This window comes from Ostrea edulis, chromosome 6, assembly GCF_947568905.1.
Source record: "Ostrea edulis chromosome 6, xbOstEdul1.1, whole genome shotgun sequence".
NCBI lineage: Eukaryota > Metazoa > Mollusca > Bivalvia > Ostreida > Ostreidae > Ostrea > Ostrea edulis.
Window position 1 is genome coordinate 72,959,891 of NC_079169.1, and position 17,582 is coordinate 72,977,472.

Consider the following 17,582-nt stretch of genomic DNA (forward strand, 5'->3'; position numbering starts at 1 on the left):
AGGGAGGGGGTACCGGTGTCATTATTGAAAGTAACCCGAGAGTGTATTTCGGGTATTCAGTTTAATTGACTTGCTGGAATTTGTCGTCAAAGTGGCGACTAAATCTCATTCAATTAAAAATATTCATGACTTAAATTGAATAATGTAACCTATATATATATATATATATATATATATATGCAAGGTGAAGATAACGAACAGTGATCAATCTCATAACTCCTACAAGCAATAAAAAATAGATAGTTGGGCAAACACGGACCCCTGGACACACCAGAGGTGAGGTCAGGTGCCTAGGAGGAGTAAGCATCCCCTGTTGACCAGTCACACCCGCCGTGAGCCCCATATCCTGATCAGGTAAACGGAGTTATCCGCAGTCAAATCAGTGTGCCAAGAACGGCTTAACAATCGGTATGAAACACGTCAGACAGCATTTGACCCAATGCGAGGTTGTATTGACGAACTAGATCGTTATAACGACCATAGAATTTGCGAAATGCTGACTTCAATCGAGACTGTTGAAATCCCTGTACCATCAACTTGTTTGTCAGTAGCTTACCTCGATTTAAAAACTGACTATACCCAGAACAAGCTCTTGCATATCGAATATATAAATATATATATATATATATATATATATTCTAATGTTTTATTAATAATAAACCTATGCCGTTTCATTGTAGTACATTATAGGATAAAATCAATGAGCTTCACATAAAACAAGGAACAAATGTCTTGTAAAAGAAAGATTTTCACGGTCCACACAATGTAGTTCACCTGAGCGCCAAAAGGTTTGGAGTGAACAAATCTCAGATTAGGCTTCATGAGATTGCTTGCATATCAATTTCACACTTATGTAAAATTGTATATATTGAACAGATTTTATTTATATTCACAACTTTTTCATTATTTTAATATGTTCATGTAAAACTTATACGGTACCAATTTTGATGCACCAGATGCGCATTTCGACAAATAATGTCTCTTCAGTGATGCTCAAACGAAATGTTTGAAATCCAAAATAACAAGAGGTACTGTGAGCAATGCTCACTAAGAATACCCCCCCCCCCCCCGCTTACCCCAATCTCCCAAAGGGTGTTGGTAATAGGTATAAACTTCTTATTTTCGCAAACTTCAGTATTATGATCCAAACGGTATCTAGGAACACAGCATCTCCATGCGATGAAAAAATCCGTTAAAGAATTTAAATGGAAACCATATTGCTACTTCGATGTCCAGTGCGCGTGACCTTTGACCTTTTGACCCCAAAATCGATAGGGAACATCTTCATCCCATGGGTAGTCCACATATATGATATAGTGACGGTAGGTGGAAAGGATAATGCTTTAGAGCCCGGAAACCATATTGCTACTTCGATGTCCAGTGCGCTTGACCTTTGACCTTTTGACCCCAAAATCGATAGGGAACATCTTCATCCCATGGGTAGTCCATATATATGATATGGTGACGGTAGGTGGAAAGGATAATGCATTAGAACCCGGAAACCATTACGTCTACAGACGGACGGACGGACAACCCGATTCCAGTATACCCCCCACAACTTGTTGCGAGGGGTATAACAATGAAGTTTTAGAGCTATTTTATAATGTAAAGACTTTTCCGCAGCGTAGAATAAACTGGTTCGCCTCGGTTATGAATTATAGTGAATTCCGAGCCCACCGCATATCGAGCCCGAACAAAATTACAAATACGAATAATAGTTACAATTTGTAAAATACCAGATATTTGATATAGACATATGTATATATAGTTGTAAAACATTTTATGATATAAAATTGTATTTCAGATTATATAAGCAAAGTTAAGATTTGAACCCAGTGTGCTCTCCTGGCCCCATGAGTAAAGGCATGACAAAATCTAATTTACACTACATGAGCATTTTTTAGGTTTACCTTTTAATGTACCTAGCTCATTTGTAAATTTCATTCTAGCGGTTCCTGATCGTGAAAAAAAAAAGATTGACAAATATTTTCCTATGTATAACCAATGTTATAGGATGGACTTCTATTTTTGGCCTCATCCTGGCCCCTGGGGTCATGATATCAACAGACTTGATCTTACAATAGACGATGCTACTTAGATGTTAATTCAAGAATTGTTAACTTTTGTGATTCTTAGGAAGGATATTTTCTAAGAGTTTTCTTAAATATAATCAACGTTAAACTTTGAACCACTGCCCTGGCCACGCCCTGGCCCCGGGGGTCATGCCATCAACAAACTTGAATGAAATATTACATGATGATGCTTGCATATTACTTTGGCAATCTGCACCCTTGTAAGTTTTAGAAGAAGCGATTTGGACGGTTTACGGGGTTTTCCCACCCCTTTGGTTGGAAAATACGTTAAAACAGGTTATGTTTTGCCATTAAAGGGATTGCAATACTCCTTATGGAGCAGAGTAAATACCTAACTATACATGTATATCAATTCCTGGATCCGACTCTGCAGTGGATACAAATTCGAATCCCGTTGTGTTATTTTTATGTTATATATACTTACTGTATATATAAAATTTTAACGCAAGCCTTTCATTTTATAATCCTCATTTCAATAATGTAACGCCTGAGGATTATAAAATGAAAGATATGTTGCTGTGTCAAAGTCGTGATGGATTATATTTTTTATGTACCAACAACGGCGCTATGAAGCATGTAAATAAAATGTTTTCTAATTTTTTTATCGTTAAAATGATAATGTTCTTCGGACCCGGTTTAACGATAAAATGCGTCTCGTATACCCGCAGTGTAGCAAATTGAAAATTGCTCTCAATACCTGTTTCAGTACAATCACGTCACAATGACATATAAATATACATGAAAAAGTAATCTTCACAACTCGCTTGCCAGTCATTCCATTTTGATTAGCTTAGAGGGAAAACTGAAACCCACGAGTTTGAATAGCTCCATTTTACCGGAACTTGTTATTGCGTACTACACAGCTTCTTCTAGTGAGATCCCAAATATGGAGAGATGGTCTTTAACAAGCCGTTATTTTACAGGACATTCAATCTATAGTTTCAAATGAAGACTGGAAATTGAGAAATGTAAATAAGTAAACGTTTTAACGTTAAATTAAAGTAATGTGAAGGTAGAATATTCTTCTTTTGATGAAAATTGCTTTCATTAATCTAATGAAGAAAATTAACCAACGGATCTTTCCCCTCTAGCATGCAAAGATTATCTCTGCCTCTGCCTGTTTGTCTTCCAATGCTACAGGGTAATTCTGTGTCCACAGCACAACGTTAACTTTCGTCTCCAAATGTGTGTTCCACTGTTTTTGAAAACAATGGGGTGTTCCGATGGCGGTTTCTGATTGATTGGGAGTCACTTTAAATCGAGAAAAGTGACAATTCAATGTGCTCAGTTTACAATATAATTCTACAATTTTTTTAAAATAAACTATCAATAAGGTTAGTTGTATTCAAAATTAGTTATAAATTTACGCGTTTATTTATTCTTTGGTGATTTTAAAATCGTTTTGGAGCATATTCTGCAATTGTCATTTCGGTTATATGGTAGACGTTGTAATTGTGATGAGGGCCTGTCTCCAGACACAGTCAGATTTAAATGAATGTTCTGTGTATGATCAGTTTTAAAATCGAGGCAGGCTTCTGACAAATAAGTTGATATTAAAGGGGTTTCAGTCTCATTTAAAGTCAGCATTTCGCAAAATATATGGTCGTTAAAATGAAAGAAAGCAGAAGTGATCAAGCTCACATACCCCACGCTCCAACATTGCTTGACAATGCCTCACATAATGAATGATAATGCTATGCATTACTGCAAGAACAGGACAGGCAGGCTAGAATTTCTAAGTTCAAGGGCATTAGGGAAAAAATTACTGAATAAGGATTTCCTTGGGAAAATATGCACGTCTACACAGTATGTCCTTATTAACTACAAAGTTTCACGAAATTCTGTTGAGCGGTCTTAGAGGAGTTGCGCTGACAAGAACAGGACAGACGGGGTCGAAATTCTAAGTTTAAAAGGGGCATTTGTTCAAATGCTGTTTAACGTGTATTATATCAATTGTTAGACTGTTCTATACACACTGATTTCGACAGTGGATTAATCCGTTTTCTCGATCAAGATATATGGCTTATTGCGGTTGACAGGGGATGCTTACATGTACTCTTCCTAGACTACTGGCGCCATCTCTGGTATATCCAGAGTTCGTGTTTGCTCTACTCTTAATTTTTTATTCTTAATAGGAGCTATGAGATTGATAATTGTTCGTTACCTTCACCTTTTCACGAAGAATTATGCTCTTTTGAAAAGGAGTCTGTACAAATATACTATTCACGACAAACAGATTCAGAAAAGCTATATTTACTCGTAATATAGTATAAAGTGAAGCTTGTTGAACCTATGATACCCAGCATGGACCGTAATAATTGTATAGATGTTTTACATTCAAAGGTTAGGGTACAATGGTAAGTTTTGATCCCCGAGGCCACGGAAGGGGTTAAAAGTTTCATTTATATGGACAAATATTCTAAATCGTCTTATCGTGAACCACAGAATGTGTCAGATTAAATTGAAAACATCCTTGTTGAGTACATTCGGGTGTGTTCACATGACATCTCTTAAGCTCCATTAGGCGTTTTAAAGTTTTACAAATGCAGAGGACAATTCTTCTAAAAACGGGCACTTTATTCAAACTTCCCTCTGTAATGTAGATTCAAGTTTGTTCAAATCAAGTCTCGCAGCATCTCAAATCAAGTCTCGCAGCCTCTCAACAGAGCCACATTAGGAATTTGCTGTATTGAATGATAACGTTAGGAATGAATAACATCCTCCCCAAAGATCTAGTTAATTTAATGAATGTGGAAGTACTGCATGAAATAAATATTACGTAGGTTCAATTTTCATCATTCCCTAACCCTGGAACTAGAGCGAATCTACAATAAGGCTTTAAGGATTTATACTTTTATAGTTCCCGTCCTTTTTCTTTATGCAGACAATCCATGTATCAGCGATGGGATTCAGGTGGGTGTAGTGGAAGCGGGCATCTTATTTGAATTAAACTCATGGGACAGTGACTGTCTTGTTTTTTGTAAATGCAGACATGAGATCTGGGATAGAATAGTAAAATGGTGACTTAATAAACATTACCAGTGAAATCTGGAATACAATAAGCAGAAATGACGAGAGCTAATAAGCATGGCAACCGCAGGGTTCCCATGGCAAGGAAACTGCTGGTAACTAGACATTAGATAATTTCAAAAAAATAATTTTCCTGGTCTAGATTAATACATCAGGATCATTTCGAGACTTCCGTCTGCTCCACAGCTGCAACGGACGTATCAGGTTCTTGGTACAACAGCCAACCCTGTACAGGTCCCTACAATGCATGGAAGCATCGTGAATCGATTTGATAAATCAAAACAGAATGATATCATGTTTAACTAAAATGCAGAAAAGGCATTCATGGATTATTAGAATAATCCTTGTTCCATTGTTTAATTTCCATCGTAAGTAGAGACCTTTTCAAGTGCCTTGGCTGAAAATGTTTAGAAAACATACATTTTGTATTTTAACCACAGGCAGTGGAACATGCAGCCCCTTTTTAAAATTCTCCCACAAAATTAATGTTAGATATCATGAACTTTAAATATGTGACTTTTCGATATTTCATATTCACGTCAATGGTCAATCAAATCGTCATGTTGGAGATAGAATCATTCTAAGATAACCGTAATCAATCTGAATTACATGTCACAAATAAAGCCGACACGTCATTTAATTCGGTCAATTCTCTAAATAAATATACTTCCGTTTCTCTAAATAGATATACTATGCCATTTTATAGACAAGTTCCAATATTGATGTTTATGTGAATGGACTCCTAATATAATGGAAAAGATGGAGAGAGCAAACTATATTTCAAATGGAGATCTGCCGACCCTGGAACCGTGTCTAACGTAAGATGCTGTTCCTTCGCCCAGTGTCCTGCTATTCACGGATCTTTTGGAAATGACTTAGGAGGTTCCGTGTCTCGGTACGACCACAGGCGCCATGTATAGATCAAAATTTGTGGCACTTCACTTAAAGCTGGTAACATTTCTACGTGAGTGAAACAGAAATAATGGTGAAATATTTTTGTTTTGGTTGTTGTTATGGCCCCTGTACATGTTGGTCTGGTGACAAATGTGTCACTGAAATGCCTGCAGCTCCTTAATAGCATCAGTATGTTATCTAATGGTAAAAAAAGGATTTTCAACTTCATGTTCCAAGGTTTTGTATTTAGAACTTATAACTTTGCAATGGACATGGGAGTGTAGGACATTTTTCATCAATACATGAATATATCAATCTTAAATGCCGTGAAGTTACGATGAAATGAAACCATTGATTGGATTTTAATTTCCCCGAGATACTGGTTGTAAAATGGCAAATTTGTCATATTGTACTTAAAAGCCGTATACATGACGAATTCAGTCGATAAAAATGTCACTAAGCGGGTGATATAAAGGCTATTCTTGTACTCTGCACAATGGATTCGAAACCTTTTTCTCACCCTTCATATATATGCAATATACTATTTTAACATTTCATCACATGCTCTTAAACGAGTGTCGATATTCGGATGAGGATAAAATTTCTGAAATTTATTCTATCGTGACGACCATCACACACCTCAGGGTATTATTTTCTCATCACTCTTACTAGGGACTGTAGTTTTGTAATACAATTTCAAAATAGAAGAAGCCTAAATTCTCTTAAAAGATTCATTTTGCATGAAATTCAGTTTAAACAGATAAATATGATGCAATCTAGTGATATCATACAGAAAAGTGCATGTTTTCACGAATATTTTGCAAGAACGTGTTTTTTTTTTTTTTATTAATTCACTTTTTATTTGAGTCATTTTACAAGTTTTTGGTCAATCATTGTTTTAATTACATGGTTGTAAAATGGTATCAGATATTCAGGGACACCCTGGACATGTTGAACTTGTTACAGTAAACTGACGCGATATTTCGATACAAATATCATAAAATGACTGACATTTTTAAGTCAATATAATGTCATAGCTATCGGAGAAGTACAATATTGTACTTCGTGGGTAGCTAAAACATCGAAACTGGCTACAAGAGCTTTCAAAACGATAATTAATGATTGGCGATCTTAAGATCGGGTTCGATGTTAATAAAGTTCTACGACTAACTCCACTTCGTGATCGAAGACACGTTTCTTTACAGGTAAGAATCCAAGATCAAGTCAAAAATGAGTAGAGACGCGAGTTTTCATTGAACAACCACAAAATAATTATTAAGCATATCCATTTGGAAATTTCCAACTACATGTATTAGGAAAAATCAAATGTTATATTCACCTCACAGGCCCTTGTAGGTGAGTATATAAAAAGTTATACTGTTCTAGTATGTTGGATCTCGGCCGATCAGAAAGCTCAGAGACCTTTTTATTAATTCTTGGTTTAAACTGCATTGGAGGTACATTAAATATTGTGTGACGTCCCTCGAGAATTTTTCACTCGTATGGAGACGTCACCTTTGCCGGTGAAGGGCTGCAAAATTTAGGCCTATACTTGGCGCTTATGGCCTTTGAGCAGGGAGGGATCTTTGTCGTGCCTCGGTTTTTGCGGTCTCATCCGAAAGACTGCATCAGACAGGGTGCATTGAAGGTACAAGATTGAAAATAAATTGTGTTGTTAGACACATATCTGAGATTGATATTAAAGGACACTTGCTGCAAAACAGAATTTTGATGTATTGATAAGATTATCTGTCTTTACTTTCGTTACAAACATAAAATTGCATATGTTAAGACTTTGAAATGAAAACATTGACCATTTGAAAAAGGGTAAAGATTATCATCAAAGTTTTGTGACATGCTTATCTATCACCCCTGTTATAGTAGTCGCAATTCATTATTTATAGATTTTTGAAGAGATGTTATGATTATTCATTTGATACAAACATGCATTGGTATGTCGTTAATAATATACACATGTATATCAGAAAAAGGTATGTTTGTGACATGTATAATCCTTATACCGAACTAAAACACTTGTCATTCTGTCTGTTGAGGCGCTGATTTTCCAAGAAGTCGGTGCCGAAAGATTACTTCGGTTGATCAATGCACTTCTAGTTTGATTGCTTCGTAGTAAAATTGTACTTTCCAAGGAAAGAAATATACGTTATGTTAGCAATCTTCCCGCTATTAAATGATGTAGGCGCGATGATAACATTTCTTTACAGCCACGGTCGATGTTTCCGTGTCCACCGAGGAATAAAAATGCAATGAAAATGCTACATTTTCTAGTCTTATAGCACTCAAAACACAATTCAAATACATGTTTATCTATCAAGAAAAAACAAGCATCATGACTGACAGAATTGTTCACATTGTTTTGATATATCTTCACAAATAATTGTTGAAAGTTTATCTCTCTCTCAAAAAAAAGCAATAATGAAAACACCATAACACTAAGATCAGCAACTTTTGCATTGACCTGTTTTTGAGAAACAAACATTTGTACTTTAGCATGCTATGCATTCATGGCCTGTCACAGTCCTCCTCAACAATGCAGCGATAGAATTCAAGGAATTGGACGCAAACAACTTATTATTTACATATCGATCCCGAACTTGCCAAGATCAAAGCGCGCGCTCGACAAGGGTACGTGTTCTTTATATTGGATTACGGGAACGGGCATAAACCGAATTTCTTCTGGGATGAGAAAACTGGAAAAGGGAATCAAAAGAGTCCTCGCGACCTTACTAACAAATACAAGTATCCAAAGTGCAGGGGGGATCTAAAAGTACATCATTTGTGAACTGTACTTTTACTGCGCAATGTTTGTTTATATAAGAATGTGCATTTAGTAATAATTACAAAGAGTTACCGGTAATGGGATATTTTTGTGCACGTTGTGCCATATACACGTATTACAAAATAATTCATGGTTAGATAAGCAGTTTTTGTATAACAAGATGTGCCAATTTTTTCTAGATTTCTGCTGTAGCCATGAAGCGACAGAATGTGAGAACGCTGTCCCTGATCGTCTGTACCTTTACATATTTACTTATTGGAGCAGCTGTTTTTGACGCTTTGGAGTCAGAAAACGAAATCAACCTGAAGAACCAGCTACTAAAAGATGAACAGAAAATGATAGAAAAATTCAATATCAGCGCCAAAGTCTTCGAGGAAATTCGAATTAATGTTTTACACTCCAAGCCTTACAAAGCTGGTGTACAATGGAAATTTTCTGGGGCGTTGTACTTTTCACTTCTGGTTGTATCCCTCATAGGTAACAAAACATAAAATGTTTGTTCGTTTATACATTGAATGACTATTTTTTGACATCTATAATTGCGCTAAAAACACGCAAGTGTGTACATACCAATGCTCACTATGATTTTATTTGTCTGAACAACGTTTCGTCTTATTTGTACAGTAGCTGTCAAAAGGTAACCATATTTAATGCACGTGTTTATATTTCTTTAATATTCTTGAAATACTGCTTACTCCGTACACGGAAGTGAAACAGTAACAGCGATGCCGATGATAAAACCCACAGAAGTTTACAACATACTCTATACTAAACTTTAATAAAATGCAGAATAACATACTAGGTTAAATGTAGAGTTTTCCAGATCTTGTATAATTTTATGTTAGATTAGTTTCGAATATGGCTTGTATTGATGAAACTATTTTATTTGTTACCGGTATATGATATTTAAAGTAACTCGCTTATCTACAGAATTAAATAATTTAGTTGTCTATCAATTATATTCCGTACGAGATGTAGAAAAAGTACTTGCAATACTATCAGTAATGTCAGAGTTTGGCACTATTACCCTCAGTATATTGTCAGCCGTGCCCATCGGATGAACCTCTCCAGGACACCCTAACAGCAAGCTAATGAGCAATAATGGCTTAATATCTTAATTAATATCACGATTTGACGTCAGCTGTTAAACGTAAATAGACCGTTCGTGAAAATCATCCACATTACTCAGTAATTGTTCGGACATGCTTTATGTCTTGATCTGATGAAACCAAGATAAATGGTTGGATCATTGTATATATTGACTTTATGTGTAGAATTCCTTTGTTAGACATTAACAAGTAGTCAAATTGACTTATTAAGCTGAATCAATTTTCTCAGTATAGTATCGGTATTCCTCGTATACAACTTTAACTAACAATAATTCTGAACATATGGTTACATAATAAAGAGTCTAGGATAGATGGTATAGATATTGAATCATATATAGTTCAAAATCTTTTATATATTCAAATATTTTGATTTCAAGATTTATTGCAATTCTGTATATTAGATTCTTAAATTATTGTATATCGGAAACGTCAATGTGTGCAACATTATCTTACATGTACATTCAGATGTTTTGCTAAAACATGTTCAGTAAAATTTTGTTTATCTGTTTTAGGTTATGGACACAGTACTCCTAAGACCGTGTTTGGGAAAATATTTTGCATGCTCTACGCACTGGCCGGGATTCCTCTTTGTATGATCATGTTTCAAAGCGTTGGCGAAAGACTCAACACGTTTGTGACATACTTGCTGAAAAACATAAAAAAATGTTTCAGATTCAAGAAGACCGAAATTTCTCAAACAGACGTTTTGTTTATTACCTTAAGTCTTTCTTCGCTGATCTTGACCACAGGAACTCTATTGTTCTCAGAACTCGAGAACTGGTCAATCATAAATTCCGTCTACTACTGCTTCATTACCCTCACCACCATTGGGTTTGGTGATTTCGTAGCTTTGCAGAAAGAAAACATTCTTCAGACACGGCCAGGTTATGTATTATTCGTCCTTCTTTTCATTCTTATAGGCTTGACTGTCATTTCTGCTGCCATGAATCTCTTAGTGCTTCGTTGTTTGACCCTAAACAGTGAGGATGAAAAACGAGACGAGATGAAGGCTGCCGAGGCCGCACGAAATGCTGTGCGTTTAAATGGTGACGTCATCACCGGAAATGGTGGGGTAGTTTCAAATGCAAACGAAACTCCTGAATACCAAGACACTATGTCAGTATGCTCTTGTTCGTGTTATAAATGGCGGTCCCCAAACAATGGGAAAATATATAGTTCCAATCCAACAATTAATCACGTGACGTCATTTAGTGTTGCTAAAGATGACGAAATGTCTGAAGAAACAGATTCATTTCTTCAGTGGCAGAGAACAAAGCGAGCTTCGTTCTGATCATTCGTACTTGTATAGAAATGAAATACTTGTAAAACACCATTTTGTGCCATAAGATAACTTTGAAAAAAAGAATAAAATTATCTTTGAAAATTTTGAAGCCTTATTACGTGTATACACGTCTACATTGTAATAAGCAATCGTTACGTATAGATGTTGAGGAAAGACCGCTTGTTTTTACTCCTTCGTTGGTTGGTTGTATATTGTTTAACGTCCTTCTTAATTTTTTTCACTCCTTCGTGAATCATTCATATACATGTACATGTAGATTTATGAAAAAAAGTTATTTCAGTCAACGTATAACATTGAAATGGCCATCAAAGAGAAAAATATCATCAATAAGCAATAAAAAAAACCTTTCAAACAAAAGTAGTAAATTTGCCCCTCTTTAGTTGACTTAATCTTTACATGATTTGTTTTATCATTTTCTATCTATTAGGCCTTTGCGGATATTCCAGTTGGGAAAAAATCGTTAGATATTTACATCACGTCATGATTCTGCGGGACACATCTGCTTCTATTAATGATAAATTTATGAACATGCATCCTTCTTCTGTCTTCCAACAAAGGAAAGGTCCTAGAAATTCAGTAAACGATTTAATGAAACAAAATTCTTGATCAAACGAGAGGTCTTTCCCGACTCGAATGCGGAGATTCGTAAGAAAACATGTCGATATGCAATCTTTTCTATTGTGTCCTTGATGTATAATATATCAAAGACGAAATTCGGATGCAGATAGAAACCATTGCTTTAGAATTAGATATAAAAGTGGAATAGGAATGATTAATTCAATACTATCTAACTATTCTTTTGTCTGATTCTACAGCTGTCTTTTTCTGTTTGGATTACAAATGATGTTAACAAACCGAAACTTGATATGCAAAATAAAAGCATAAAATTTTAATTTGTGGTTTGACGCCTCTAAGTGATTTTCGCACTTTGTTTCAAACAATTGTTCAACACTCAGATGATTCATTAGGTTTCTCGAATGCTACATCTTACATTCTCTTTCAGCTTCCACTTCATTTAATCTGACATAGAGATCTCTTTTAAGGAACCTGAACCTAACAAACGCTGTTTCAATTATTTACCAAGTAAATAGGATTTCATTTACGTGTGTAGAAACTGCCTTACATTGTCGTTTTATGATTTTGGACTTGATTATGTAAATAAACGTATCAAGAACGATTCTTAGTAAATTGATACTTATAAAAAAAGCAAACAAACCAAAAAAAAACCAAAAAACAAAAAAACAAAAAACACACGCACGTGCACGTAAAGAGCATGTAAATAACTAAGGGATAAATGTATTGTCTGGTTTAGATAGGTCAATTGCGTGTCAAATTTAGTCCTGCCTGAAATATACATGTACATGTATCATATGTTTTAGTCAAGTATATCCAATATTTTGCCTTCGGTATCTTTACCAATTGAAATTTCCTCATTAATGTAAGCAATGTGCGTATGAATCTTGATGTACATATAATACGAATATTTTACATTAATGAGGAAATTTCAATTAAGAAATGAAACTTATAATTCTTTGTTTGATGCATGTATCAAACGAAACATTGGAGGGAAAACTTCGCGTAGCGCATTGATGAAAAAGTTTTCCGTCCAATGTTTCGTTTGATACATGCATCAAACGAAGAATTATAAGTTTTATTTCTTATCATTTAATTGTGTTTTTAAGATAGAAAAACAAATGGTTTCTCCCCTCAAAAAGCTTGAATCAATGTTTTTGAACTGGCGCGTAGTAATACATTATATATGTAAGAATGAAAACAACAACAAACAGCATGGCTGTGCGTTTAGGTCAGGAACAGTTACTGTGCAGATTTAAATGGATTATACGCCAAATTAAAGGTGCAATGGTTAAAAGCTGAATTAAATATAAAAGAGGATAACAAGTGGTGACTGGATTTATGCTGCATTGTGTTGGAGGAGATGTTGAACACTGGTTGTGTCGTTGGAACGGTGGAATGCAACTCGGCTCCATTTCAATATCGAGTAAAAAGTTCAACACCTTCATCTACATGTAAAACGCACTCGTTGACTGAGCCCCATATAATGCAGTTCAATTTCATTAATATTTACCAGATCAGAAGTCGCCACTTGTTCCGTCATGTTATCGATCTCGTAAAGCAGACGATTCATACCGGGAACTCGTGTAATCTGTCTACTTCTACCAGTACGGGGTCTACGTCATCAAGTTGACTATTTTGCCACGTCATCGCTTATGTATGTTGTTTCTTTAAATTAATTTGTATTTTATTCATATCTTTAGTTGTGCTTATTTTTGATAGTAATGAAAAACAAAAATCAAACGAATGCATGTCGTTATATAAAATGCTTGTGAAGAAAATCCCGTTCTATAAATAGCGCTAAAATTAGAACGGGGAAGACGCATTCCATAGAAAAGTAGTCCCGCGTGCTTAGTGCAGATGAACCCCGAACGAAATTTTGACAGAGAAATCAAACGAATTTTTTAACCAATCAGCATCGTTGCTAAGTCATCACTTTAAAAGTTATTAAATGATTTGGTAAAGACACCGAAGGCAAAATATTGGATGTAACTAAATGCACAGCTTTACACAGAGAAGATCACCGATGATCTGAATGCCTTAACTGGTTATGTGATTGTGACTTGAAATAGCCATGTTCGTTGTTTGTAGACATCGATTTAAATCAAATAATTCTGGTTAAAACAGGTAAAGTAACGTATGAAATGCCGTACAGCCTCTTAAATACGTACGTGCGATGATTTAACTGCGTTTTTACAATGTGGATAAAAATTGTCGAAATTCGGACCATACAACTTTAAATATATAAGGTATATGTGGGTGACCTTGACAAAATGACCTTGAGTGACCTTTATCTAAATATCGTTTGCCTATTACTTATTTGTGTGATATATGATCAATACCTGCACAAAACTGTTGAAATAACGAACCAATACCTCGTATCAGGTATATGTTTTGAGTGACTTTGAGCTTTCTGAAAATGACCTTGGTCCAAAAGATCAATAAAGTTCTGTTGAAATATTGATAATAAAGTTTTTCTCATGTACAAGGTATATGTTCTGAGTGGCATTGACCTTTCCAAATGGCATTTGTCTGAAAACCATTTACCTGTTACTTATTTGTGTGATATATGATCAATACTTGTTCAAACGCTGTTGAAATAAGTCCCATGAGGACCTAAGTTAGAATATGTCCTCAGTACCCCTTGCATGTCGTACAAGGCGACTAAATGGGGCGGTCCTTCGGATCAAATACAGATGCCCCGTGTCACAGCAGGTGTGGCACGATATAGATTATTACCTGCTCAAAGGCCGTAAGAGCCAAACATAGACCTACATACAGCCCTTCATCGGTAATGGTGACGTCTCAATATGAGTGAAACATTCTCGTGTGGGACGTTAAAAATATACAATCCATCAATACTATTGAAATAAGGAACTTTTTCCTTGTCTATGTTGATGTTCTGAGTGACCTTGACCTTTTAAAAATGACCTTGAGTGACCTTTGTCTGAAAGCCATTTAGCCGTTACTTAATTGTGTGACATACATGATCAATGCCTGTTGAAAAACTTGAAATGGGGAACCTTTTCCTCATAAAAGCTATGTTCTGAGTGTCCTTGACCTTTCAAAACGACCTTAGGAGAACTTGGTTCAAACAATCGGTAACTGTTGAAATTATGTTTCTTTTCATTGTTGAAATAAAGTTTTTTACCGGTTAACAGGGGATGCTTACTCCTCCTAGATACTTTCATAAGTAAGGGAAAAAAAACTTCATTTCAACAATGAAAATAGCCCCCCCCCCCAAAAAAAAAAACAACACACAAAACAACAAGGATTCCTTGGGGATCCAGGTTAGAATAGGTCCACAGTACCCCTTGCTTGTCGTAAGAGGCAACTAAATTGGACGGTCATTCGGATGAATCCCCAAAACCGAGGTCTCGTTTCACAGCAGATGTGGTTCGATAAAGACTCTTCCGTGCTCAATGGTCATAAGCGCCGAGCATAGGCGTAAATACAGCCATTTGAGTGAAAAATTCTCGAACAATATACAATCAATCAATCACAAAGAATATGCTCTGAGTGACATTGACCTTTCCAAGATGACTGGTATAAAAGCCGTTTGCCGGTTACTTATTTTTGTGCAAAACTTTTCTCAAATCAACAACATCAAAACGTATGACTTTTCAACACTTTACACGACCATTCCTCACAATAACTTAAAGACTAGACTTTTTTACATCATAAACAGTTGCTTCTTCAACAAAAATGGAAAACGCAAATTATTCATATCTAGTGATTAGTCATTCAAAAATGACTGTTAAAACACCACTCTGATTCAATGCACAATTACTCTAAAGTTGAAATACCAAATATGCTGGAGTTCATCATTGACAATATCTTCCTGGTCTTTGGTGATCAGGTCGTCAAACAGTATGTTGGAAAATTTTCATGGGCACGAATTGTGCTCCTTTCTTAGCTGACCTGTTTTGTATTCCTATGAAGCAGAATTTATTCAAAAACTTCTACGTGAGAAGGAAACATCTCTTACTGTGGCCTTCAATTCGACATTTAGATATATCGACTTTTTGTCCATTAACAATAACTTTCATTCATATGTCGATTCGATATATCCATGTGAACTCGAAATAAAAGACACCACGGAGTCGTCCACTTCTGCTTCATACTTAGATATTTCATTGAAAGTAGATACTAACGGCAAACTAACAACTCAACTTTATGATAGAGGGGATTATTTCAGCATCTCTATAGTCAACTCCCCATATTTATGTAGCAATGTTTTATTATCGCCTGCATACGGTGTAGATATATCTCAGCTGATTCGATACGCAAGGGCTTGTTCTGCGTATGGTCAGCTTTTAAATCGAGGCAGGCTACTGACAAAGTTGATGGTGCAGGGGTTTCAACAGTCTCGTTTGAAGTCAGCATTTCTCAAATTCTCTGGTCGTTATAACTATCTAGTTTGCCAATACAACCTATCATTGGGTTGAATGCTGTCTGACGTGTTTCATTCCGATAGTTAGACCTTTCTCGGCACACTGACTTTGACTACGGATAATTCCGTTTACCTGATCAAAATAGAGGGCTCATGGCGGGTGTGACCGATCGACAGGGGATGCTTACTCCTCCTAGGCACCTGATACCACCTCTGGTATGCCCAGGGGTCCGTGTTTGCCCAACTCTCTATTTTGTATTGCTTATGGGATTTATGAGATTGATCACTGTTCGTTGTCTTCACCTTCCATTCATGATAAAAAAAAACCTGAGTAAACTCAGGTGACCAATTGCAATTGGTTGTCGTCCATCGTGCGTTAACAATTGAATATTTTTAACGTCTTGATAACTACCATTCCATTTTTATTTTTCAAATGTGGCATGAAGCATCATTGGGACAAGTGGGACATAAATTGTAAATTGCAGTACTCTTGCACCCCTAGGGCCTTAGGAGCTGGGCAAAAAACTGCGAAAAATTGACAATTTTTCAAAACTCTTCTTCTCTACAACCGCACAAGTGTAAGAAAAACTATATGTATAGTAATGTAGAGGAGGAGGGCTTCTACCAAAATTGTATATTTCTTGATCCCCGGGGATAGAGGTTCTGACCCCAGGGCGGGGCCAAACTTGATGCATAGCGTTTGTGTGTAAAACATTTAAATATTTTTAGTGTTATTGGTACTAAATTAAAACTAAATAGATATTTAGAAAGAGCAGATAGTCCTTTACCAAAATTGTAAATTTGATGATTCCAGGTGTAGGGGTTTTGGTATCAGGGTGGGGTCAAAGAGGGTCAGTTATTACATGTGTGAACTTCTTGATACCTACCATTCTATTTTTTTTTCCAATTTTGTATGAAGCATCTTTGGAACAAGGCGGACGTAAATTGTGAATTTCTGGATTCCTGCACCCCTGGGGCCTTGGGGGACAGGGGAAATATTGACACACTTTTAGTTTGTTTTTCTTTTCTACAACCGCAACTTCTGTAGGAAAAACTAAATGCATAGTGATGTAGATGTAGATGCCCAACTATCTATTTTGTATTGCTTGTAGGAGTTATGAGATTGATCACTGTTCGTTATCTTCACCTTGCATAAGGAAGAACTGTACCTAAATTGGGAATTTCATGATCTCCAGGGTAGAGGTTCTGACCCCAGGGTGGGGCCAAATTTGTTATATACAATGTATATGTGTAAAACATTTAGATAATATATTTTTTAATGCTATTGATACAATATTGAAAATAAATAGATATTTAGAAGAAGTAGACAGTTCTATGCCAAAATTGTAAATTTCATGATCCTATGGGTAAAGGTTGGTCCAGAGTT

General features: G+C 35.9%; 1 protein-coding gene across 1 annotated transcript; it reads left to right on the forward strand.

The window, feature by feature from the left end:
- Positions 1-8,519: 8,519 nt before the first annotated feature.
- Positions 8,520-11,311, forward strand: LOC125683194 (two pore potassium channel protein sup-9-like). The gene is made up of 3 exons (XM_048924053.2): positions 8,520-8,663; positions 8,997-9,294; positions 10,439-11,311. Exons 1-3 carry the CDS (start codon positions 8,535-8,537, stop codon positions 11,215-11,217), a joined length of 1,206 nt encoding a protein of 401 aa, XP_048780010.2. The 5' UTR covers positions 8,520-8,534; the 3' UTR covers positions 11,218-11,311.
- The last annotated feature ends 6,271 nt before the right edge of the window (positions 11,312-17,582 follow it).

Excerpts from the sequence above, each read along its gene's own strand:
- LOC125683194 (XM_048924053.2), top strand. The coding sequence starts at position 8,535 with ATGCATTCATGGCCTGTCACAGTCCTCCTCAACAATGCAGCGATAGAA. Across the intron at positions 8,664-8,996 it reads AAAGCGCGCGCTCGACAAGG|ATTTCTGCTGTAGCCATGAA; the intron begins GTACGTGTTCTT and ends AATTTTTTCTAG. Across the intron at positions 9,295-10,438 it reads TCTGGTTGTATCCCTCATAG|GTTATGGACACAGTACTCCT; the intron begins GTAACAAAACAT and ends TATCTGTTTTAG.